Here is a 24,867-nt window from a genome sequence, read left to right as displayed (position 1 = left end):
AAACTGTAAAATCTTTGACTTGTAATTATCCACCTCTATGGTGTTGGAAGCCCCATGGAACCTGGGAAAATCCACTGGACAGGAGCGTAAATAGTGAGTGTAGCTTTGGGGAATGCAAGTAAACTGTGAAAGATGTCTAAAGATGAAATTTGGGGTGACAAGCTTTACTAAGTAATAAGGAAATTGTTGACTTGAGGAGGATTCTTGAGAATGAAAACTGCTTTCTTTCCCTGTCTCACCCATCCCACAGCTAGAATATGGAGGACTCCCGGGACAACAGAAAAACACCAAGGGCTGACGTGAAGCCAAGCCTGCTCCCCGCCATGCTTTTCCTGAAAGGAACCACAGCAGTAGTGACATATGAAGAGAGAACATGTCTCCTTAGAGCAGAGTTACTGTCCTGATAGCAAGCATGCCTCTCTCACTGGCCTGGAATGGGGACGGTTAGAGCTGAGCCTCCAGCAGGAAGGGGACTGCAAGCAAGAAAGCCATCTCTAAGGTTTGAGTGCTGCCCCAACACCAGGATGAGGGCCCACTTCTTGCCTGGAGAGGACAATGATTCGGCAAAATAAAGAAGGACTGGGTGAAGCCCTGGCTGTGGTTGGAAACAATGGGGGGGGGGCAGTCTCTTCTCTCTCCTTCTCCCCCATCCCCCCCCAGAATACTCTGTCTCCACAAAGCACATAACAAAACAAAGATGTCCAAGATGGGAAATACCTGGGCGACCCCAGGGAAGTCACCTCGACGCAGGAAGGACACAGTGACCCAGAAAGGGGAACAATATGAGCAGCTGGAAGTCAGAAGAGACGCCCTGACACCCCAAGCCCCGTACAGAGTTCCCCAGGACTGGGAGCCACAGCCCAGCTGCCTCTCGGCACCCAGGGACATAGCCACGGTGGCTCTGCATGTGGAGACCGCACGAAAGAGGCCGAATGCCCACAGCAGACAAAGAAACCGTGCTGGACAGTAAAAAAGTGAGGTGATTGAAGTAAGGAGAAAGATGGGGCAAACACCAGGCTGGAGGAAAGCAGCTACTGGCCCCCACAACTACGGGTCATCTGCTAGCGAGGCAAGAGCCTACACCTAATATTTTGAACCGGCTACAGACCAATAAAATAACCCACACTGGGGAGCTGACTGAATTTGTACACATGAGCCTCTTGTAAAAGCTAGTGGCTGAAAAACATGTCGGGGGATACACAAGGAGAGGAATATACTTGGAACTCCTTCTGCAGAGTAGACGGGAGGACTTCTAAAGGGTAAAAGTGCTATCGTGACGAGCGTGTAAGTTTCATGTTCTCCCATTTCTAACTGATAAATCCATTATGCCAGCTTTCATCATAAGGCTTCAAAATACACAAATACCTGCCGAGCTGGACAAGAGTGTGCTGGGAAGACATTGTCCAGGGCACAGAAGGAGCAGCCTCTAGGAGAGCGAGGGAGTCGCTGGGGACCACCAGCCTTGCCAGCCCACAGCGGCCACTGCTGATTGCCTGCGTTTCTGCTCAGCCCCGTGAGGAAAGGGGAGTGGCTTCCCTCCTGAAAATGAGAGCCAAGCAGCTGCAGAGATGGAGACATTACGGAACCTACTAGAACCCAGCCCCCGGGGCTGGCAGACCCCCGTGTGCCGCTGCCATGGCTTTCGGGCTCCTGGGCTGCGTGGTGCTGTGTCTCCTGGGAGCAGGTGAGTTTCAGGACACGTGGGCAACTTGGCCGCAGCTCGCAGGTCTCAGCTCAAGTCCTTTTCCAGAGGCTGTGCCCTTCTTGTCTGTCTCTAGCTCTGTTTCCTTCCCTCACAGGCCCCTTGGAGGCCGGAGTGACCCAGACCCCAAGATACCTCATCACAAGGACCGGAAGGCAGTTGACGCTGCATTGTTCTCAGGATCTGAACCATGACGCTATGTACTGGTATCGACAAGACCCAGGGCTGGGTCCAAAGCTGATCTCCCTTTCAAGGAACGTTGATTTCACTGAAGATGGAGATGTCCCTGAAGGGTACACTGTCTCACGGAAAGAGAAGAAGAAATTCCCCCTGACCGTGAAGTCGGCAGGCACCAACCAGACCTCTCTGTACCTCTGTGCCAGCAGTGTATCCACAGCGCGGCTCAGCCAGCTGCTCTCTGCACAAAAAGGGCACCACAAGAGCGAGGAGTCTCCTTCCTGGGGGGCCCCACCCCAAGCAGGAGGAAAACTACCTCCACCATCAGTGCCCCTAGAAGCCCTTTCCTGACTTCCCAGCCCGGGGGCCTCTGAGCAAGGCAGCTCCCCGACAGTGTGCTGCTCTCACCGGACCTCCCATGACCGAGGTGCTTGTCCAAGTTGAGGCAGGACAAGCTGACTGTTAGGTCTAGTGGCAGGAGTAAGGGAAGCTTTCCCTAGGAAAGGAAGTTTATGCACATTGCAATCCTTTCTCCTTACTGGGCTTCATTGTTGCCCATACCGAACACCCCACTTTCAATCCAATCACTCAACAAAATTTTGTCCCATATCCCATGTCCTATTCCTGGAGGTTTGCACCCAGGGGAAGAGCGTGCTCTGAGTTCTTTATAAAATCTGACATCCCTCATCTCCTCATCTCGGCAAATGCTCCTGCCATCCAGCCAAATGGCCAAGCCAGGAAAGGAGGGATCATCCCCACCATCTCTCAGATAGTATCCTTCCACACCTAATCCATTACCCCCGCAACCTGTATATTTCTAGATGTTACATCCCTTGCCAATTTTATTAATGTTTCTAATGTCCCTGGCAACGCCATGGCCCAGCAAACGTCTCTCACCTGCATTCCTTCACCACCCCCCACTTCCAGTTTGCCGCCTGCCTCCATCCGCAAACCACTCTCTCGGGCTTGAAAGCCATCAGTGTCTTTCCTGAACCTCACTGAAGTCTCAACTATAAGCGTGAGGCTTCATAAGCCTCTCCATGATGTGGTCTTTGCGCCCCTATCTACCTTCTTAACACGAACGTCCTCTTCCCTTCAGTTACCACAACCAAGAGACATATTCCACCTCTCACGGGTCCCCACGTAGGTCGTCTGCTGACTCCCTGCCGAGTGTTCACTGATAACGTTCACTCTCCCTAGAGCACCCTTCCTCTCCTAACTTCCTGCGCCCCTGACGGATCATTCTTCTGGATACGAACTCAGAGGCCTTTTCCTCGGGGTGCCTGGGTAGTGCAGTCATTAAGCGTCTGCCTTCGGCTCAGGGCGTGATCCTGGCGTTATGGGATCGAGCCCCACATCAGGCTCCTCCGCTAGGAGCCTGCTTCTTCCTCTCCCACTCCCCCTGCTTGTGTTCCCTCTCTCCCTGGCTGTTTCTTTCTGTCAAATAAATAAATAAAATCTTTAAAAAAAAAAAAAAAAGAAGTCTTTTCCTCCAGGAAGGTTTCCTTGAATCCCTGGCTGGGTCCTTTCCTCTGCCGTGTGATCTTACGACAGCCTGAATTTCTATCCTTATGGCCAGCAACACGCTCAACTGTTCCCTGTTTAGCATGTAGGCTAATAAATATTAAAGTTAAAGAGAATGAGGATCATGCCTCTGTTGTTGACTTTTTTATCTCCATACTTACGAGAGCGCCTGGAGGCAGTAGTGGTAAATGAACAGGTGAATCCGTCTTCTCTCCGATTCTCTTTCCAACACCCCTCTGATTAGTTCAGGAAGAGGGTCCCCTGCAAAGTCCTCTCCTACACATAGTTTGGGGAGATTCCTGGGTTTTCCATATGTGTCTAGAAGCAAGACAGATCATGTGCTGTAGTAGAGATTTATTCTTCGACTCCAGCCCCTCGTCTACTCCGTGCTGGTGAGGGGGTAGCCTCGCTGGGTACCACTGTATCCATGGGATCCTTTTCTCTTTTGATGGGCCCTAAACTACCTGCCAGCCACTGCTGATGCTTCTGCTCCGTACCATGTCGTTCACCGAGCAACGTAACACCGCACACGCTATTGTTCCTGCCAGCGGGCTCCAACGTCCCTCCCAGGGCGAGTTTCCCGCAGAGTGGCGTCTCTATCAATGAAGCACAGAAGGAAAAGTCTTGCTCAAGGTTTTCCTTCTCCTTCTTTGTACTGGAAGGGCAAAACTACAGTTCTGTGTCTCGATCCCCAATATCTTACAGAGTCTTAACCACAGAGGCTCATCCCATTACATACATTCCTCACCAACCACTAACATAGTAATTATATCCTGGAGTAAGGGAATGGAGAGAACCTCATCCCGAATGCAAACTCCAGCAAAAACCCAGCCAAGCTCAGAATCCACTCATCCCTCCAAGAGCTATGGCTGTATTACTGGGTCGGTCCACCTTGCTGGCCCCTTGCCCTCACTTCAGGATGAGCTCCCTCCGGGAGGTTACACACAGGGACTTCCAATGGCCCAATCTCTCCTTTTTGGAAGACTTGCCCAGGCATTTTTTTTTTTTTTAAGATTTTATTTATTTATGTGACAGAGAGACAGCCAGCGAGAGAGGGAACACAGCAGGGGGAGTGGGAGAGGAAGAAGCAGGCTCACAGCGGAAGAGCCTGATGTGGGACTCGATCCCGGATCGCCAGGATCACGCCCTGAGCCGAAGGCAGACGCTTTTAACGACTGCGCCACCCAGGCGCCCCTGCCCAGGCATTTCTGACCTACAAAAATTGTTGCTTCTCTGGTCTAACCTGAGTTTCCATTACACCTTTTATCACATCCTCAATATAAATAGAATTCTGTTAATTAAATCAGAGATGGAAGTGGAGATTGTAAGACCAGACGCCGTTCCCTGTGAAATGGAGCTACCATCTAATGACTCATTCTTATTTCCTGGAAGTCATTTCAAGTGACCCCTTATCGCATGGGAGCCCATGGGACAATGATGTAGACAGGCACCTACCCACATACCTAGTCCTCTGTCATAGGACCTAGAGATCAGAGCTAGGAGGCCCTGATTCTTAACTTGGACCTGCCTTAGGCACCAGGTTACCCTGCTTGTTACCCTTGTTTCCTAGGACCAGCAGAGCTCTGATTCTGCACCGTTCCTTAGATGCATGAGACCTCAGTCTACTTTACGGAATCTACTTCTTTTTTTTTTTTTTTTAAGATTTTTTAAATTTATTTGACAGAAATAGAGACAGCCAGCAAGGGAGGGAACACAAGCAGGGGGAGTGGGAGAGGAAGAAGCAGGCTCATAGCGGAGGAGCCTGATGTGGGGCTTGATCCCATAACGCCGGGATCATGCCCTGAGCCGAAGGCAGACACTCAACCGCTGTGCCACCCAGGCGCCCCTACGGAATCTACTTCTAATAACTCACACCTCAATCAGTCTCACTCATGCTACAGAAATACCTACAAGATTCAGGGGCACCTGGGTAGCTAAATCAGTTAAACATCTGCCTTCGGCTCAGGTCATGATCCCAGGGTCCTGGGATCGAGTAGCGCATCGAGCACCCTGCTCAGCGGGGAGCCTGCTCCTCCCTCTCCCTCTGCCACTCCCCCTGCTTGTTATTTCTCTCTCTCTCTCTCTCTCAAATAAATAAATAAAATCTTAAAAAATATATATCTACAAGATTTAGTGAATTTTCAGATTTGGAACACTAGTCACAGTTTTTTTAAAAAACATTAACTTTCGGTTCACTCATTGTCAATGTCATCAGTAGACTACTCTTTCTATGCTCTTCCCTTAAAAGTGGGCTCACCAGGTATTATTTCACTAACACCAGAGCTAACACGGACACCCCACCACGAACTCACCTGTCGTGACACCCTCCTTGGGATAGGTGGTTCTTGGGCACAGGTAGAATGTCCTTGAACCTGCTTTGCCAGACCGCAATGTTAAGCCTTTCTCGTGGTTATACACTGGCGGCCCTCCGAAGCTCTCTCGCTTGAGATACCACCTCTGTTTATCCACAGTGTCCATGGATATCAGCGTCACTGAAATCCCAGTGTCAGAAAAAAAGGGTGACTCCGTGATGTGACCAGAATATGTACCATGACCCGTCTGTGCTGATTCAGACAAGAGCCAGGAATGAGGCTCCGATTCATCTTTTACTGATGCCAAGAATACCAACAGATGGGAAGTCCCTAAGAGATTTGCTGTGTGTTTAAATAAGACTGAGCATTTCTCCCAGCCTTCAGACGTCCAGCCCTTCTAGACATTTCTGCCAGCAGTTACCCCACAGCACTGCAAGCCACTTCCTCTCTGCACAGAAAGGGTTGTCACAAGGGGAGAGGTGGTACCCACAGGACACTGTGGTGGGGGACAGCACCTGCCAACGAGCTGCCACCGTCCTCTGTCCCTCACTTCCCTTGGGGTTGGCACGGGGCTTGCGCAGCACAGGCCACCTAGGAGAACTCACCTGGTACCGATTTGGCTTCCCTGGTGCCACCTGCTAGAGGGAGCATCATTCTACCCAGATGCACTGGTCTTCGGGGGCTGTGTCCAGGGCCGTGGGCCGTCCAGCCCCGTGCACTGCCCAGCTCCCCATCGCCTGTGTTCAGTGTAACACTTCCACTCCGCCTCTAGACAAACTGCCTTTCTATTTTCAGGTCTTGGCCTCGAGATTTCATTGCCCCAGGGCTCAACATCCTATTTGGTGTTATTTTATAACTGCATGTCAACTGTCACTGCCACCCACGTACCGCGCTAACTTCTGACTACACCTGTCCATTGTGCTGCCAGCCCCATCCGGCAAACTAATTCTTACTCTCCTGATCTCATGATTGCTTCTCACGTTCCCCAGAATGTCTTTGGCTGTTTCCCGAGCACACACACCTTCTACACATCTCAGTTCTATAATAATCTTACTGTGGTGGTGGTGTTTGCTCTAAGTCTCCCTTTGGGGCCGTCTGTTCCTTAAGGTAACATATCATCCCATGTTTGCATCACCAAACCACCACTGTGCCTGGTAGACCAGATGGTGAATGGGATGGAAGTTCTGTGAGGCACGGAGCATGCCTCTGTGGTCCGTGACCGTGTTCCCGGTGCCTGGCACATAGCAAGTGCTCAAGAAATAGCAATGCAAGAATTCTAAGAGGTCTTCAAGAATTTTAGTCAGGATTTGTCTTCCTTATCTCTCTTTCCCAGCTAAGAGCCCTTTTAATAAGCAGCTTAGGTAACAAAGCTTACGAATAAATTCTCTAAGAGACAAGATTTTTGCTTGAACGATGCTATGACGAAACATGGATGCTGCCAATTCCTGCTCTAGACACACCCCATTTCTGTGACACCCTCCCTGTCGCCAGTGCAGGGACAGACTTTCCTAGCCACAGACTCCAGAATCAGCTCCAGCCCCAGAGGCGAGCAATGGTGAGCGAGGGGGTGGGAGGGGTTGGGGGGTGGCATGTGCCTTCTTCTGGGGAGAGGCCCCTCATGTGAACTGCTGGGGTCACTGAGCTCAGAGCGGACATGTGGACCCCCCGCCACCAAACTGCTCTTGCGAGGACAAGAAGAAGATTGGAATTTCTCTTCTTCGTGGCAATTAACAGAAAGGGCCATAACCCTCTGCCTCCTGCCCATGGCCTATCATCTCTCTGGCTGCCAGAGCTAATAATATTTTATCATCCCCTCCTTTATACAACAATATTATTGTGATTAACAGTCATGTATGTAATTACAAGTCTCAGCGTGTACCAAAATCACCCATTGAGGATTTGTTTTGTTTTTGTTGTGGTTGTTTTTTTTTAAATTGTGTGTGTGTGTGTGTGTGTGTGTGTGTGTGATAAGGACACTTATGATGAGGTCCCTTTAACAAGTTTAAATGTACTATTCAGTCTCCTTAACTCCAGGCACAATATTGTGGGACAGATGTAGTCATCTCGCAAGACTGGAACTTTGTATCTGTTCAACAGGGACTCCCATTTCCCCTCCCCTAGCCCCTGGCAACTGCCTTTCTTCTCTCTGCTTCTGGGTAGCCCTGTGCTAAGTGAGTTAAGGCGGGTGCCGAAGGACAGACATTACACAGAAGGAGGCTTTCATCATCAGAATTGTTTAGAATTTCTGGCACATGGTGATAACACAAGCAGAACAACTTTTAATTGGATTTTATTATTATTTTTTTACATCAGTATCTGTTACCTTATTCATATTTGACAATTGTCTATATAATGTCCTTTACAAAAAGGAAAACAGATTCTGGTCTGTAATCCACTCCAGGATTACATTTTGCATTTAGTTGTTATTTCTCTTTACTCTGGAAAGCTCCTCAGTCTGTCCTTTGTAATTCAACACTTTCGAAGGGCACAAACCAGTTACTTTCTAAAAGACGGTATTTAATTTAATATTGCGGTGAAGCATGTTGAAGATGAAGCATAAATAATTTGTACTTTCCATGTTTCTCTTGGTATAACATTTTCAAGCTTTTTATTAAGAAAAATGTCAATCACAACATGAGAGAGAGTAATACAATGAGCCCAACTGCCCAGATTCAATAATGAACGCTTGCCACCCTACCGTCTTCCGTTCCCCCAGCATTTTTGGTTGATATATTTTGAAGCAATTTCCCAGACATCATAATATTTTATTTCAGATTTTAGTAAGCTCTAAAAAATAACATTTTGTTATACAGTCATACAATCATATTACCTAACAAAATGATCTGTAATTCCTTAATATTATACGCTGCCAGAAATATATAAATTTCTCCTATTACCTTGAAAATGCTCTTTTAAATATTTGCTATTGCATTTGATTGTCATGTTTCTTAAATTCTTCTTCTTTTTTTTTTTTTTTTTTAAAGATTTTATTTATTTATTTGACAGAGAGAGACAGCCAGCGAGAGAGGGAACACAAGCAGGGGGAGTGGGAGAGGAAGAAGCAGGCTCATAGCAGAGGAGCCTGATGTGGGGCTCGATCCCAGAACGCCGGGATCACGCCCTGAGCCGAAGGCAGACGCTTAACCGCTGTGCCACCCAGGCGCCCCTTAAATTCTTCTTCTGTCCCTTCCCCCCCTCCCCTTCTCCCCGTCTTCCTCCCCTTCTCCTTCTCCTCCTCCTCCTCTTCCTCTTCCTCTTCCTCTCCTTCTCCTTCTCATTCTCCTTCTTCTTCTTCTTCTTCTTCTTCTTCTTCTTCTTCTTCTCCTTCTCCTTCTTCTTCTCCTTCTAATTCTCTGCAGACATGGCACCCCTAGTGATTGTATCCCACTGTTGGTCTCCCACTGTCTCCACTACAACACCAGGTGGATGTGCACATGTGGGCCCCGTTGTGCCTCCATTGTGTCTCTACCACCAACACAACAGACAGAAAAGGCCAGTGTTTTATAAACACAGTTAGCCTATTGCTCAGGGAAAGACTCACATCTCTCTATGCACCTACGTCAATGGAAGGAAGTCAGTAACAGTCTACAACTAAATACTTTCAGCACCCTAAATGTGTACTTAAGGACAGATAGGTAAGAAATGGGGACTGAGGAACTGGTCCTACTTTGCGATACGAGATGCCACCTGGATACAAAGATGTGCTCAGGATGGCAGGGGCTACTGGCAATCGGATAAAATCCCCTAGACACTAAGGCTAGTCATTTCAAAAGCAGAGAACAGCACAAGAGGAAGACAGAATTTGAGCCAGAACACCAAGTCAGGCATATTTCTTCTGACCGCTTCCGGTTATGAGCTCTACGAGGAATTCAGGGGAAAGAAATCAGTGGCTGCGTCAGAATGAGAATTCCACCAGACTTTGTAGCTTTTCCTTCCTAGTGGGTGAGTAGGATCTGATGCTGTCTGGGTGAGGTCCCAATTACAGAAGTATCACGAAGCTTAAAGAAGGGACAGTGGGGATGGTATGGGACACTTGGTAGTGAACCACAGTGTACTATCCATGGTGGCTGAAGAGGGCATAGCTAGTGTGCTTTCGGTTTCTCGATTTGAATTCATTGAAAAACAACTGAGACGTCCTTATGCTCTCTCCCTCTCTCGAGGATGCACCCCTTCCCCGCGAGGAGAGTGCAGGGCCTGCGTGCCACGGCTCTGCCCAGGGAGCCCCTTACAGTCTCAGCACCCCAGACATTTCTGGAAGCTAGGGTTATGGGCTGAATTGTGCCCCCCTCAAAATTCATATGTGGATCAGAACCTCAGGATGTGACTGTATTTGCAGATAAGTTCTTTAAAGAGGTAATTCATGTTGAATGAAGTCATGGGGGTAGCCCTTTCCCAATATGACTGGTGTCCTTATAAGAAGAGGGAATTAGGACACAGACACACACAGAGGCAAGACTGTGTGGAGACAGAGGGAGAAGAAGGCCACCTACAAGCAACACCTTGATTTTGGACTTCTAGCTTCCAGAAAAGTGAGAAAACCAATTTCTGCTGGATTAGTCACCCTGCCTGTAGTACATTGTGGTCCCCTCCCCCCCCGGAAAGCCACACACCTATCACACAGGCACTCTGCCCAGCACATGCCTGAATTCCAGACTCGAAGACACAAAGCGGCTGTCCAGCCTACACTGCATTGTGCTAGGAGTCCTGGCAAAATGAACTATGCTTGCCAGTTACTCAATGGTGGGAACGCTCCTGAAATCCAAGTTCCCAGATGCCAGCGAGGGCCTACCTTGCAAGAGCCGGTCCTTCTGAGGAAAGCCAGCTCAGGCTACTGTGTTAGCTGTTTTCTACACTTGCACGCACACACGTGCACGCACTCACGTGCACACGTACGCACACTCTGCCACGGGGATCAGCTTTCACTCTGGCAACTCTAAACCTCTAGACTCTAGAGGGTGACTAAGGGGTGACGGGCGTGGGCAGGGACGGTGACATCACAGACGACCAGCCTCCAGCCTGAGCCTGGGAGAAGAGCCACTCCGCTCCAGCCTGCCATGGGGGTCAGGCTCCTCTGCGGGGTGGCCTTTTGCTTCCTGGGAGTAGGTGAGTCCGGGGAGCGAGCAGCAAACCCCAGCGCTGTTATTTCCAGGCCCTGATACGAGACTTCTCCCTCCTCAGGCTTCCTGGCCGCTGGTTTCACTTCATCTGTCCTTCTGTCATAGGCCTCGCGGCCGCACAAGTAACCCAAACCCCGAGACATCTCATCAAAAAAGTAGGAGCGAAAGTTTTGATGGAATGTTCACAGAATATGGACCACGAAGGAATGTTCTGGTACCGACAAGATCCAGGTCTGGGGCTGCAGCTGCTCTACTGGTCGTATGGTATTAACGATACTGAGCAAGGAGACCTCCCTTTCGGGTACGACGTCTCTAGGAAGAAGAAGGAGGCCTTCCTCCTGACCCTGGAGTCTGCCAGCACCAACCAGACATCCGTGTACCTCTGTGCCAGCAGTTAGCCACAGCGGAGCACAGCCACATCCTCTCTGCACAAAAAGGGCAGGTGTCAGGGGGAAGTGACCCTAACTCGGGGCTGAGCTGCACCGGCTCGTATGGCACATTTGTGCCAATCAGAAGAAGGAGGCCTCTCAGAAGGAACCAAGGCCATGGGCACACATCTTGGCCAAGAGAGCACGGGTACTTTTCAGGCCCCCTCACCCCCCTCTCCAAGTCAGGAGCCCCTCTGAACTTAACCCACTCAACCTTACATGTCGTCCCCAGCCTAAATTCATGAGACCCCACCCCAACCAGGAGGAGACGTCAGTTACGTAGTCACACTGGACAGGCCCTGCTCTAGGACTGTTTATCCATCTTTCCTCCCCGTTCCTATCCTCAGCCCTCTGTCTGCTACTTTGCCCCCCCCCCCACTTCCATCTTTGTTCTTGACTGATATTTCGCTAGAGGGCGCTCACATTCTAAATTCTTCCTTTTTGCACCAAAAACTGGGGATGTACTGTATGGTGACTAACATAACAAAATAAACATTTAAAAAAAAAACCCTCTTCCTTTTGATTAATTTTATTATCCATGTGCTGATTCAAGAGAAAGTTTGTGGAGTGTGAATTCCAGTCATTCAATTGAAAAAGAGAAAAACACTGATAAAAAATAAATCTTTTTGAGGTTCTCGAAATGGTCAATAATGTTTCATTGGAATGTTCTAGTCGGGGAAGGAGTATACTGGGAGACCAAGAAGGTGGTGAGAATGAGTTGGGCTATACCTGTCATCACAATCATCTGGGGAAAGTATCCGTTCGTTTATTTTAGAAATGAGACCTACACTATCCTGTCAGTAAATATTAATTGAGCCTATTCTGCTTTGGGAATGCAAAAGAAACGTAAAGGGTATTGGAAATCCCAAATGTCAGGGAATTTGCCAAAGTGGTAATGAGACCAAACGGGCATATAAGATATTTTGAGTCAGTGCTTATTTTTTCTGTTGTAGAATTCAGAGAAAGGAGTAAATTAATGTGTATTACAATATTCAGGATTAACTTCACAGGAGAGACAGGACTTGAGCTGATTTTAGATCAAAATAAAGGCAAGAGGAAGTGTCAAAAGAAAAAAATATCCCGCAACGTTTTTGTGAGAGATCCTACTGGAATGAAAAAGTGAATTCTTTCTTTGAGAAAAAGCAGGGATCATAGGTCTCCCAGTGGAGACCCAACGTCTGGAACAGAAAAAAATGCACCTTCCCAGAATAATGTTAAATGACAGAACACATCTACAAACGTCTATTTTCAGTGGGCTCTCAGGGTGTCTGGGAGTCCTGTGATTTCCAATAAAGTTTTTATTTCCTACGACAAGCATTGTGCCGACTCAGAGATCAACCTCAAGAGAGGGGAACAGTTATGAGCACTGTGGTTCCGCTCCCAGTGCTTTCTGGGACCTTCCGCACCTCAACTGAGACCCTCGTAGGAAGAGCTCCAACCCCAGACCCAGTTTCTGTCCTAACACATGCCGCCTGCTCCTTCCCATGCATCTCACCTCGCTAAGGAGCCGTTGCCCAAGCAGGGAGGCGGAGCACAGGAATTAAATGGAAAAGATGCAGAGACTGGATATCATACATCAAATGAATTATGCAAGACATCTAAAGAGGTTGAGGGGATTGTAGACTGGGGTAGGAGGCTTGAGTTTAGAAATAAATTGGATGAAGTGTTCTAAGGGGAGTTCACAGAATACGCTCCCAAAAGCACATAAAATATTAACTAACATTTACCATAAGAGCACAAGGAAGCAGTCAGAAAATGTAAACCATTATTTTGGATAAAGAGACATCACATTAGGATACTGAAAAATTCATAGAAGGAAAAATATTATCCTACGTCTCCAAGAAAGCAAGGTTTAAAATTCTGTGACTCCAGTAAATATAACAAATTTTTCTGTGTTCAATGAAAATATAAACAGGCTTTCCAAGGACATCATGGGGAAGAGGAGATGGCTTCTAAAAATCAGGGGCAATGAAAGGGAAGGAAAGAATATTTCCTTTTTTTCTAGAAGAGAACTGAAATAAGAAGCAAGGTCAATGCTAGAGAAGAGAACGTCTCCCCTTTTTTCTAGACAAGAGTGAGATATCCCCAAGTAATTTATCTTAACATACACTTGTGACATACAAGGATGATTTTCTGCTAATTATAAATGAAGAACTAAATTTAAATAGCTTGTCCAAAGCCCCACAGCTGGAAGCTGATGGCAGAAATCAGTGTTCCTTTACTATTTTTGCAGTGATCCGATAATCGAGTCCAAGGTGGGTAAATTTCCATGCTCAGCCAAATGGGGCTCAAATCCAACCATTAGTATAAAGATATCATTCATACAGCCAAAGATTGGGTCTCTTATCTCTGCACCAGCAGCATATCCAGCACCAAAGACATTTTTCATGATGTAGCATAAACTTTTAACATTTCCATCTCATGTAGAACGATGAAGTATTAAGAGAAGAAACGGTATCATCTTAGTGATGGACAAGTACAGGCAGCCGTAAAAAGGCCGGCTGTGTGTTTAAGGAATAAAACAACTGAAACTAAGGCATATTTTCATTCAATTTCAGAACAGTGTGGATAAAATGATCTTAAAGTGATGCAAGACAAAGAAAAATGCTAAAAACCAAAACAATCTATAAATAAAGAAATGAGAAACAGAAGGGCTCCCATTTCTCAGTAGCAACACTGAATGCTAGAAAACAACGGTGTAAAAAATAACCATGAAATCCTGATAGAAAATAATTTTCAGCCTGCATTTCTCAACTAACCCAAGCTATCCAAAAAGTGCAACTTTCATTTCTGCCAGGATATGAAACCTAAATAAATTTCCATTTCATTCTCTCTTAGGAAGTTCCTGGATAATGTGTCTCAGCAAACTGCAAAAACACATCAAAAAGAGAAGAAATCGTAGGATTCAGGAAATAGGGAATCCAATTCAGAATAAGAGCAAGAAGAGCCCCCGGATAAGAACTGTGCTGGAGAAACAGTCAGCAAACAGTCCAGACGGAAGCAGGGAGGCTCCAGGGTACATTTTCAAATATTGTCACAACATACACTGTGATACGCTAAATGAGAAACTCCTTGGCTCAGGTCATGATTTCCAGGTCCTTGGATCGAGCCCCATGTTGGGCTCCCTGCTCAGGGAGGAGTCTGCTTCTCCCTCTTCCTCTGCTACTCCCCCTGCTCGTTCTCTCTCTCTCTCTCTTTCTCTCTCACAAATAAATATATAAGATGTTTAAATAAAAAAAAAGAAAGAAAGAAAAGAAAGAAACTTGGACTTTGAGGGGCTCCTGAGTGGCTCAGTCAGTTAAGCACCCAACTCTTGATTTCGGCTCAGGTCATGATCTCGGGGTTGTGAGATGGAGCTCCCTGCTGGACGCACTGTGTGGAGCCTACTTAAGATTCTCTCTCTCCTCTCCCTCTGCCTCTCCCCTTGCTCACATGCACTCTCTCTCTCTCTCTCTCTCTCTCTCTCAAATAAATAAATCTTAAAAAAAAAAAAGAAACTTGGATTTTGAGGTCGAAACGAAGAGCACAAAAATGGTGAAATGTGGATAGATATTAAATATTTTTCTTAAATTCTTTGTGGTATGTGGGACTAGTGAAAGCACGAATTTCAGCGTTGTCTTGTAAGTCACGGAGCAGATACACACAATAAAGATGACAATAATAACGTTAGGATGAGGATGGAGAAAACAGACCCATTTAGTCACAAAGTTCTATATTTTAAGTGAATCTTTACCATAAGAATTGTAAGTAAGCTGTAAAAAGGTTAAAGTGAATATGACAATTTTTAGAGCAATCACTAAAAAAATTAAAGAGGTATATCTAAAATGTCAATAGTTAACAAATGAAACTAGAATCAAACATTTTTTTTCAGGGGCGCCTGGGTGGCGCAGTCGTTAAGCGTCTGCCTTCAGCTCAGGGCGTGATCCAGGCATTATGGGATCGAGCCCCACATCAGGCTCCTCCGCTAGGAGCCTGCTTCTTCCTCTCCCACTCCCCCTGCTTGTGTTCTCTCTCTCACTGGCTGTCTCTAACTCTTCAAAAAAATAATTTTTTTTTCCAATAATTATACAGGGTCTATCCCAGGAACAAGTTCGGTCTGACATTCGAAAATTAGTCACTGTCATTTACGTTATTAACACATGTATAAAAAGTCTACAGTTATTATTAGAGACAGAAAAAAACACTTAACAAAATTCCATACCCATTGATGATAAAAGCACTCAGAGAATTTGGAACAGAATAGAACCCTGTCAATCTAGTGAAAGACATCCTCAAGAAGTCAACAACTAATAACAACTTAATGGCCGAAATATTAAATATTTTAGCTCTAAGATAATAAACAAGTCAATAATGTTCACTCACACCACTTCTATTCCACATTCCTAGAGGCGCTAAACTGCACATTAAGACAGGAAAGAGATGAAAAGGCTGAAGAGTAAATGATAAAGTGAAACCTTTCAAGAGATTAAATCACCACTTACAATTATATATCAAAAGAAACCTATAAAATTATAAAATTAATAAGTGAATTTCAAGAGCATGGGTTATAATATTAACATGCAAAAATCAATTATAGACCTCCTATGCTATGGCAAACAATGGGATAATTAAATTTTAAGGCTTGCATTTAAAAGAATGTAAAAAACCCAAAATATTTAAGAACAAATTTAACAAAAGACACGCAAGACCTGTAAACTGAAAACTAAAAAGCGATACTAAGAGAAACGAAAGACAACTTTACAAAGTGGAGATACAGATCGTGTTCATGAATTGGAAGACTGACTATTGTTAAAATGAGTATTCTCCCCAAATTGATCTAGAGACTCAATGAAGTCCCAATTATTGTCTCAACTGGATTTTTTTAGAAACTAAAAAGCGTATTCTAAAATGCGTATGGAAATGCAAAGGTCCTGTGAGGAGGCGGGAACTGGTTAAAGCCCGTGCGTGATCTTTCGGGCCTCCGCACTGGCAATTACCCAAAGGGTAGCACACACTGGTGCTCAGTGAGAGGTGGGGAGGTGGTGGGTACGTGGCGGACACACGGTACTTGATGGCTTGTGGCGCGTCGTGAATGAAGGTCCAGCCTAAGTGAAGAGCCGCACATCTCCACTAGGGGGCAGGCGAATTTCCTCCACGTTCCGCAGAAGCTCGTCCTCCCGCTACAGGAAGGGAACAGAAAGGCAGTAGGGAAGGAAGAGCACTTTGGGGAGGAAAGAGGAACTTGAGTTTGCCTTCTTAGTGTTTTTTCTCAAGCAAAGTGAGGGGCTATCACCTAAGATGCTGCCTTGCCTGCTACTTCTCCTGGGACAAGGTATAAGGCTAATCCCGTGGGGAAGTTGGGGGTTACTGTTGATGCGGAGTAGAGGCGTGGAGGCTCTGAGGCCGCCCATGGGAGGATGAGGGAGATGGATTAGTGGATTACTGGATTCTGACCCAATAACAGTTGGAAGAACAAAATGGAGGCAGTGCCAGGGGTTCTTTGGGATCTGAGGTGACACTGTAGCAAACAGCAAAAGCACCTTCCTGCCCAGGGGCGAGCTTGTCAGCTCTCTCTCTCTCTCTCTGAAACTAGGCTCTGTCTTCGGTGCTCTCCTCTCTCAAAAGCCACGGAGGGACATCTGTCAACGCGGGACCTCCACGACGATCCAGTGTGAGGTCGATACCCAACTCCCCTTAATGTTCTGGTACCGTCAGCTCGCAGGACAGGGCTTGATACTGATCGCGACTGCAAACCAGGGCACGAAGGCCACTTATGAAAGTGGGTTTACGGAAGAGAAGTTCCCCATCAGCCGCCCAACCTCAACATTCTCCAATCTGACTGTGACCAACGTGAGCCTCCAAGACAGCAGCTTTTACTTCTGCAGCGCTGGAGACACAGCGCCCAGCACAGATCAAAGATCTGAGCAAGAACCCCAGCCAGCTCCCTCCTGCCCGGCTCCCTCCCCAGTGACTCGGGGCCCCAGACGAGGCAGGCCGGCGGGGGAAGCCACAGCTCTAGCTGTTCACCGGCTGGTCGGCAGCTCCGGGTGTGAATGGGTCGACTGGCCGCGGGGAGAGAAGCTGCAGGACCAACTACAGGAGGAACCACAGGAAGTACGGTGAGGATAAGATTTCTTCCAAACCGTGTTGAGAAGTACTTGGTAAAGACCATGGGATATAGTTTGCCTTGAGTGGCAGGGTCAGAAATAACCTTTAACTATTTCATCTCAAGGCTCTATTTAGCTTGCTTTCCATCAGTATAGTTCAGAAGGCCCTTGGTCACCTTGATCTCATACTGGTCCCTGAGACCAGTGGCATCGTGCTGGATGTTCTCAGGGAGGAGGGATTAGCACCCGCGATGGCTCACTATGACGTATGCAAGCCAGACCAACGTAAGGTCTGCAGAAGTTCAGGGAGCTGCCACTTTGATGAGCTTTTGAGTAGCCCGAGACCTGGGACATGTTGGATTAAACCCTCTAAAGTGAGAGAGGAGCTGCTGAACCTCACAGCATCTCCAAGGAGAAAGAGCTGCAATGCTTAGTGGGTCTCTCTGGACCTTGGAGTTACCATACGCTACAGCTGTGGTCCATTTTTTGTGTCATCTGCAAGGTTGGGGCACTGTTGCGGAACAAGGCGTGATTAAAGCTGCCCGGGGCCATAAGCCAAGGTGGCCAGTGGTTCTCCAAGTGCCTGTGGCAGAAACTGAAACCAAGAGTCGGCCACGTAACCCACTGAGCCACCTGACGTTCCCCAATAAGAGAATCACTAAGCAGACGCAAAGAGGTTCAGTGCAAAGCCACACTCTTCTACCTGCCAACAATTCCGTTTCCTTTGAAAGCTGCCCCTACGTCTTGATTTAAGCCTCATCATGGTATTCAGAACTGCGTGTTGGCTGACGCTCACGTTTATAAAGCTGGTCATGCACAGAGTATTCTGCTGTTAACTGGTGAATATATAAGACCAGGCTCAAGCATAGCTGGAGGAAGGCACGATTCCATTTCAAGAGCAAGTGTGAGTTTCACGGTACCTGCTCTGACCCACACGCTTTCACCGTCGATCCACACCCAAGGGTGCATGGGGATTTCCGATTTCCAGGTGAAAAAGCACGGGCCTGTTATCTGGATTAGCTTGCACGTTACTCTGGAATCATCCCTACAGTCTAACACAAGTGTGGTTTTGAAAGGGAATGGTGAAGGGAAATCCTCTCAAGGGCCACAGCTTAGCCCGTAAACCCGGATGCTCAGGTTTTATGGCAGAGCAGATGGCCTGGGGTATAGCTCTAACCTGTGTTCAGATTTCTGTCACCCAGTCATCTAGCCTGTTCTCTCACACTTTCCCTCTCTTTGCTTCGTGCTGCATTCTGGTTCCTTTCTTTGGAACTATTGGCCATTTACTAATTCTCTCCTCCGTTCCTATTCCATTCAGCCCTTTAGTCAACTTTCTTTATTTAAATTATGTTTTCATTTCTGGTAAATCTACTTGGATCTTTTACAAATATGGGCAGTGGTTTTTGAACGCATCTTTTCCCTTGTGTATTTTTAAATTATTTTCTTTACGGATGTTAAACATCTGCTTGGAATTTTTATCCATTAATGCCAACATCCGATGCTGTTTTGCGTCTGTTTGTAGTTTTTTTTTTTTTTTTTTAAGATTTTATTTATTTATGTGACAGAGACAGCCAGAGAGAGAGGGAACACAAGCAGGGGGAGTGGGAGAGGAAGAAGCAGGCTCCCAGCGGTGAAGCCTGATGTGGGGCTCGATCCCAGAACGCCGGGATCACGCCCTGAGCCGAAGGCAGACGCTTAACGACTGCGCTACCCAGGCGCCCCTGTTTGTAGTTTCTGCTGCCTGTCACTCGGGGTGGCTTATTTTTTTATGTATTATATAATTTGATGTTGTTTGTTATATAATTCGTCTTTGGGAATTCCTTAAAACCTGGGCTAAAGGGAGGTTTTCCAGGAAGTATTTATTTTTGTTTCTGTCAGGCAGCTGGGTTGCAACAGACCTGATAAGATTTTATTTTCTAATTCTCAGTATGTATCTTATCCATACAGTGTCTGTCCCAAACCCCAACAGGCTGACTCAGTGCCCATGAATATTCAGAAGAAAGTTTTTTTTTTTATCCTCCTCCCAAAGCTAAGACCTAGATAAATAATATCCCTTGTCAACTGACTGTGGGATTTTTTTTTTTTTTTAATTTGCCCATTCACTAAGTATATAGCTCTTCCCGTGTCCTGACTTTATACAGGAAGGATGCCCATCTCACTCCTGGTTCTCGACAAGGTCTGCTGGCTATTGTCCAGTTTCCACACATCCTGATTCTCTTGGCCCCCGGGATCCAGTAACCCACAGGGCCAGTGCTAGCTTACCTTCCCGCCTCACGCTCCTATTTCTCTAAGAAGCCTGCAAATTCACCTGCGGCTAAGCCTCGGATTGCCAGCTTCTGATATTGCAGAAAAATTGTCTCTTAAAAAGTAGTAAAGTGTGGTGGGAGGAACTTGGTCTCTGTCATCTGGCAGACCCAAGTTTAAAACTTGGCTCTACTGGGGCGCTTGGGTGGCTCAGTGGGTTTCGTGGCCGACTCTTGGTTTCAGCTCAGGTCTTGATCTCAGGGTCCTGGGATTGAGCCCCGAGTCCAGCTCCAAGCTCAGCAGGAGTCGGCTTGAGGACGCTCTCGATCCCTGGCCCTCTGCCCCTCCCCCCACTCACGTGCTCGAGCTCTCTCTCTCTCTCTCAAATAAATAAATAAATCTCTAAAAAAAACAAACCAACGTTGGCTCTACTGCTTTACCACTAGTTGTCACCATGAACAAGCTGCACAGACTCATTACCTTTATCCTCATACATAAAATGAGGATAATCGCGAAATAAAAAAATGAGGAACGAGAATTTATTTTAAGAACGAGATGAAATCATCCACGTCAAACACCTACTACTGTGCCTGGTGGAGACAAAACACACAATTAATATAATAACTGCCTACATTTCTTCCTCACTGCAACTATGAAATTCTACCGCTAGCAATTCCTTCCTCGAGGCTAGGTATTGCCCTCTCTGGGAAAATTTCATTTATTATTGCCATTGTCTCTCTTTCTTTTCTTTCTTTTTTTTTTTTTTAAGATTTTATTTATTTATTCGACAGAGAGAGAGAGACAGCCAGCGAGAGAGGGAACACAAGCAGGGGGAGTGGGAGAGGAAGAAGCAGGCTCATAGCAGAGGAGCCTGATGTGGGGCTCGATCCCAGGACTCCGGGACCACGCCCCGAGCCGAAGGCAGACGCTTAACCGCTGCGCCACCCAGGCGCCCCCATTGTTTCTCTTTCTTTTAGCTATTTTAATTACAGAGTCAATGCGTATTATTGTAAAAATTGAAATCACTCGTTTAAATCAAGTTAGATCATACAATACATACTGTTTTATCATTTATTCTCTCAACCCAAGAATATTTCATAAATACCACTTTATGTCAAAAAATGCACTTTACGTGTGACTCGGTGGCTCAATCGTTTAAGCCTTTGCCTTTGGCTCCTGTTGTGATCCCAGGGTCCTGGGATCGAGCCCCACATCAGGTTCCCTGCTGGGTGGGGAGTCTATGTCTTCCTCTCCCTCTGCCCCTCCCCCGCTCTTGCGTGCTCTTTCTCTCTCCTTCTCTCTCTCTCAAATAAATAAATAAAATCTTTAACAAAAAATTTTTTAAAAATGTACTCTACATTAACTTTTACAAGACTATTTCAATATATCGATGACGATCCTTTATGTATCAATTTCTACCCTCAAAACCAATGGCAAGGTGCATAGCATATGCTAGATGACAGGGCTGTTTAATTTAAAAGCAATGGTGCGTGTGCTGATTTCTTTCTGTTTATAGACGCGGCAGCGAATATGAAAGCCCTCCCTTTACATGATTTTACCCTTCCTAGTTAGGTCTCAGCTCGAATACCATGTCCCCAAAGACTTCTTTCCTGACCACCTTAGCTAATAGAGAACTTGTCAACCCAGCAGTCACTCACACCTATTACCACTTTACCCTATTTTCATAATACCTAACCGCCACAGTCTGATAGAAATATATATACTATATATTCGTTATATACATATATTCTTATTTATTGTCTGCTTCCTGTCGCTATGCGTCCTCACATGCGTGTGGACAAACACAAAAATACACCCAAATGCCATCAAAGCAAGGACATTTCCTATCTTCTTCACTGCTGTTGCCTTACAGCCTAGAAAAACTGTAGGGACGTTACAGGAATTCAGCCACATTTACTGAGGGTTACGGATTGAATTGGGCTCCTCCCGAATTCATGCAATTACAGTCCTAAGCCCCGCTAGTTCAGAATGTGACTGTACTTGGAGATTTGGGCTTTAAAGATCTAATTAACTTAAAAACGAATATACTCTGGTTTCTCTTCAGATCGTATAAATCTTTCGCCTTTTAAAAACGAGGCCATTAGGATGGCCCTAATCCAATCTGGCCAGTATCCTTTTCAGAAGAGTTGAGGACATCCTAGGAGAGACACCAGGGTTGTGCCCAAAGAGGAAAGGCCACATGAGGACATGGTGAGAAGGTCACTGCAGGCCGAGAAGAGAGACCTCAGGAGAAACCAGCCCCACCGACACCTTGATCTTAGAGCTCTAGCTCGCAGAACTGGGAGAAAGTCGATTTCTGTTGTTCAAGACAACTAGTGTTCTTTTGTTATGATAGCCCCAGCAACGAATACATGTTAAATATATACGATTCAAAAGAAAAGAGGAAAATGTGCCAAGCAGTATGGTTTTCCCTGGAGAAAAAGTCTACAAAAGTTCTCTGACTTTAGGCAATGTAAGCCCATAAAGAAATGAACTGAATTGTTCTAATGGGGAACAGGTGCTTCGACTTATGTTTGAACAGAACGGTGGCCCGACAAGGTGCCAGCTGCCTGTGCTGCATTCCCATAGCTGGGAAAGGGAACAGACGTTACGGGCTCTAGAGACCTAAGCCCAGAACCGGCTCAGACATAGTGGCCCTGCCGTGGAGGGCCCTCAGATTGGAATGGTGTTGGTGCCTGTGTGGACTGAGCACTCAGGGCTGAGCCTTGGAAGCCATTTGGAGATCCTCCTGGACAGGTTGGCCAGTAAGGATTGGACTAATCAGTGGCTGCCTTCCAAATGGACAACACATTCTAGAGTTTTTAGAAGCCAAATGATCAGAGAGATCCCAATGGACTGATTGGACTTATTACCGAACTTGGCTTGTGGAGCTCAAGCTGGATCTAACATGATTTAGAAAAATACATACACATGTCATTTATTAAATTCTGAGCACCATGGAATGACGTCATGTTTAGGCTCAGACATGTAGGGCGGATTCAGGTCCACGTCTGTCCAAGTTCAGTTGGATAAGTCTACACGGCTCTTACGATCTTTGTTCTGAACTATTTCTGTAAGTCAGGCTATTACAATAGTAACAGCCCACGTGGGTATTGTTCTTGGACTCTCTCCTCCCTTTCTTCTGCTTACTACTCTCCAGAAGATGCTGGAGCCACTTACCCAGATCTAAGAGGCCCGGGGTGGGACAAGGAGTGATGGAGATGTGAACACAAAGACGGTTACATTATGGGAACCAGTCTTTCATCAGTTAAAGCCTCAATTGCCAGACTCACCCCTCAAGTCTGAGGAATAGATTAACTATGTGAATGGAACTTTGTTCTGGGCACAAAACTTACCTGTCTTCCTTGGCTTCAAGGTGGGGAGCAAGACAAGGGGGAGAGAAAGGGCGGATGCCCCCATTCAGCCGATCAGCCGTGGCCCATCTACACGTCCACACCTCTGAGTCAGTGTTCGTGTTTTTCTGGACCACACAAATCCCCCTTCACTACCCAGAGTCAGTGACTCCCAGGCTCAGATAGTCAAGAAAGCAGTTTTTACTGGACAGCAAGAAATTGTGCCATGGGGAAAATTTGCAGTTTAGAGAAAAATAATGGAGAAAAGGAGCTGGAAGTTTGGAGAAAAGACAGCTTGGAATTTGACAATGTGGTTGAAGAGCAGCGAAGGACACGGGGGCCCAAGATGGAGCTATGAGCAGAGGAGAAATGCCTGAGTTTGGGGGGAAGTGGGGGACTTGGGGCGAAAGTGTTAAAAAAAAAAAAAGATGAGTAATTTGGAATCTGACCCCTGAGAGGTCCAAAAGCCCCCAGTGTGTAGCATCACGGTGGGAAATGAACTTTGCTTGAGTNGGGAAAGGGTCTGGGGTTCATCCGCCAGGCGACCGGGAGAAGCCACTTAACCTCCGAGCTTCAAATTCTTTGTTGGTTTGCTTCAAGTTTTTATTTATATTCTAGTTAGTTAACATACAGGGCAATACTGGTTTCAGGAGTAGAATTTAGTGACTCATCCTTTACATACAACACCCAGTGCTCATCACGACAAGTGCCTGAGAAAGCAGTGTCTGCAGCCTACCTCATGGGGCTGCTCTGGGGATCGAACAAGGAGAAGGGGCGCTGAATGGTTTCTGACAGAGCCGACGGGGTCTAGCGTCGACTACCACGCTGAAATCCCATCTCTGCAACTTCCTGGCTGTGTGGCCTTGAGCAAGTTACCCCACCTCTGTAAGGCTCATTTCGTCATCCGTGAAATGGGCAACCTCATGGGCCATTGTTAGAATAAAGTGAAAAAGATCCATGAACAACTTAGGCAATGTTTGGTATGTAAGCACAAAGAAGCTATTCACTATTATCATAATTAAAAACCAGTGGTGGCTCAGTGCATTAAGCAGCTGACTCTTGATTTCAGCTCAGGTCATGATCTCGGGGTCCTGGGATTGAGCCCCGAGTCTGGCTCTGCGCTCAGCGAGGAGTCTCCTCCCTCTCCCTCGCTCTCTCAAATAAATAAATAAATCTTAAAAAAAAAAAAAAAAACAGTGGTTTGACAGGCTAATTTTTTTTTTAAGATTTTTTATTTATTTATTTGACAGAGACAGCCAGCGAGAGAGGGAACACAAGCAGGGGGAGTGGGAGAAGAAGAAGCAGGCTCCCAGCAGAGGAGCCTGACGTGGGACTCGATCCCGGAACGCCGGGATCACGCCCTGAGCCGAAGGTAGACGCTTTAACGACTGCGCTACCCAGGCGCCCCCTGATAGGCTAATTGTTAATAAAACTACGAGAATGTCTTACAGAAATAGTTCAGAACAAAGATCGTAAGAGCTGTGTAGACTTATCCAACTGAACTTGGACAGAGGTGGACCTGAATCCGCCCTACATGTCTGAGCCTAAACATGACGTCATAGACTCACTTAGAGCTATTTCCTCTGCCTATAAAGTGACTCCTGCTACGTTCAAGAAAACTGACTTCATACTATGTGGGTATAACAGTTTATTCTGAGGAGGAGCGGAAACATCAGGCAAGAGCTAGTCCTAAGGCTCTGGACACAGAAAACGCTCAAGTCTTAGGTGTTCCCTTTTAGACAGAGTCAAAGCCACAAACACCTACCCAAAAATTTCTTCCCTATTCCTCAATGTCCTGTCTTCTACCAAGGATCACCTCCTCATAGTGTTCTTGTCCAGGGAACACTACCATGTGTTCCTTTCCTTATCTGCTACCGCAGGACTTCCTAGGAACACCCCACAACAAAGGGACAAAACCAACTAA

General features: G+C 46.5%; 1 protein-coding gene, 1 long non-coding RNA gene and 2 gene segments (V, D, J or C); 3 read left to right on the top strand and 1 right to left on the bottom strand.

Annotated features, from left to right (window-relative positions):
• The window catches only part of LOC103669001, a 150,574-nt gene that overhangs the window by 98,308 nt on the left and 27,399 nt on the right, over positions 1–24,867 (top strand). The window contains 1 exon segment of the C gene segment in view: positions 23,279–23,285. Coding sequence covers positions 23,279–23,285 — 7 coding nt within the window.
• Positions 1–24,867, top strand: part of PRSS1 (serine protease 1) — a 113,026-nt gene that overhangs the window by 70,586 nt on the left and 17,573 nt on the right. For 2 of the 6 annotated variants that reach the window (XM_040643901.1, XM_040643900.1), the window contains exon 3: positions 15,141–15,149. The exons of 2 other annotated variants lie outside the window; for them this stretch is intronic. In XM_040643901.1, coding sequence (XP_040499835.1) covers positions 15,141–15,149 — 9 coding nt within the window. Of the gene's footprint in view, positions 1–1,529; positions 1,685–1,799; positions 2,099–4,465; positions 4,476–12,779; positions 12,788–15,140; positions 15,150–24,867 lie in introns of those variants that run through there. 2 more of the 6 variants (XM_040643902.1, XM_040643903.1) reach the window with 2 other exon arrangements.
• The window catches only part of LOC121105794, a 134,791-nt gene that overhangs the window by 97,884 nt on the left and 12,040 nt on the right, over positions 1–24,867 (bottom strand). Inside the window, exon 2 of the long non-coding RNA XR_005838468.1 lies at positions 16,887–16,893. This is a non-coding gene — a long non-coding RNA (uncharacterized LOC121105794). The remainder of the gene's footprint in view (positions 1–16,886; positions 16,894–24,867) is intronic.
• On the top strand, positions 10,711–12,614 carry LOC103669091. The segment is given in 3 exon segments: positions 10,711–10,818; positions 10,938–11,229; positions 12,608–12,614. Coding segments are annotated over 3 exon segments (342 nt in total).

The sequence above is a fragment of the Ursus maritimus genome, unplaced genomic scaffold (assembly GCF_017311325.1).
Source record: "Ursus maritimus isolate PB19 unplaced genomic scaffold, ASM1731132v1 scaffold_3, whole genome shotgun sequence".
NCBI classification, from domain to species: Eukaryota; Metazoa; Chordata; class Mammalia; order Carnivora; family Ursidae; genus Ursus; species Ursus maritimus.
The sequence above is the reverse complement of the archived record's forward strand: the minus strand, read 5'-3'. Positions and strand labels throughout refer to the sequence as shown.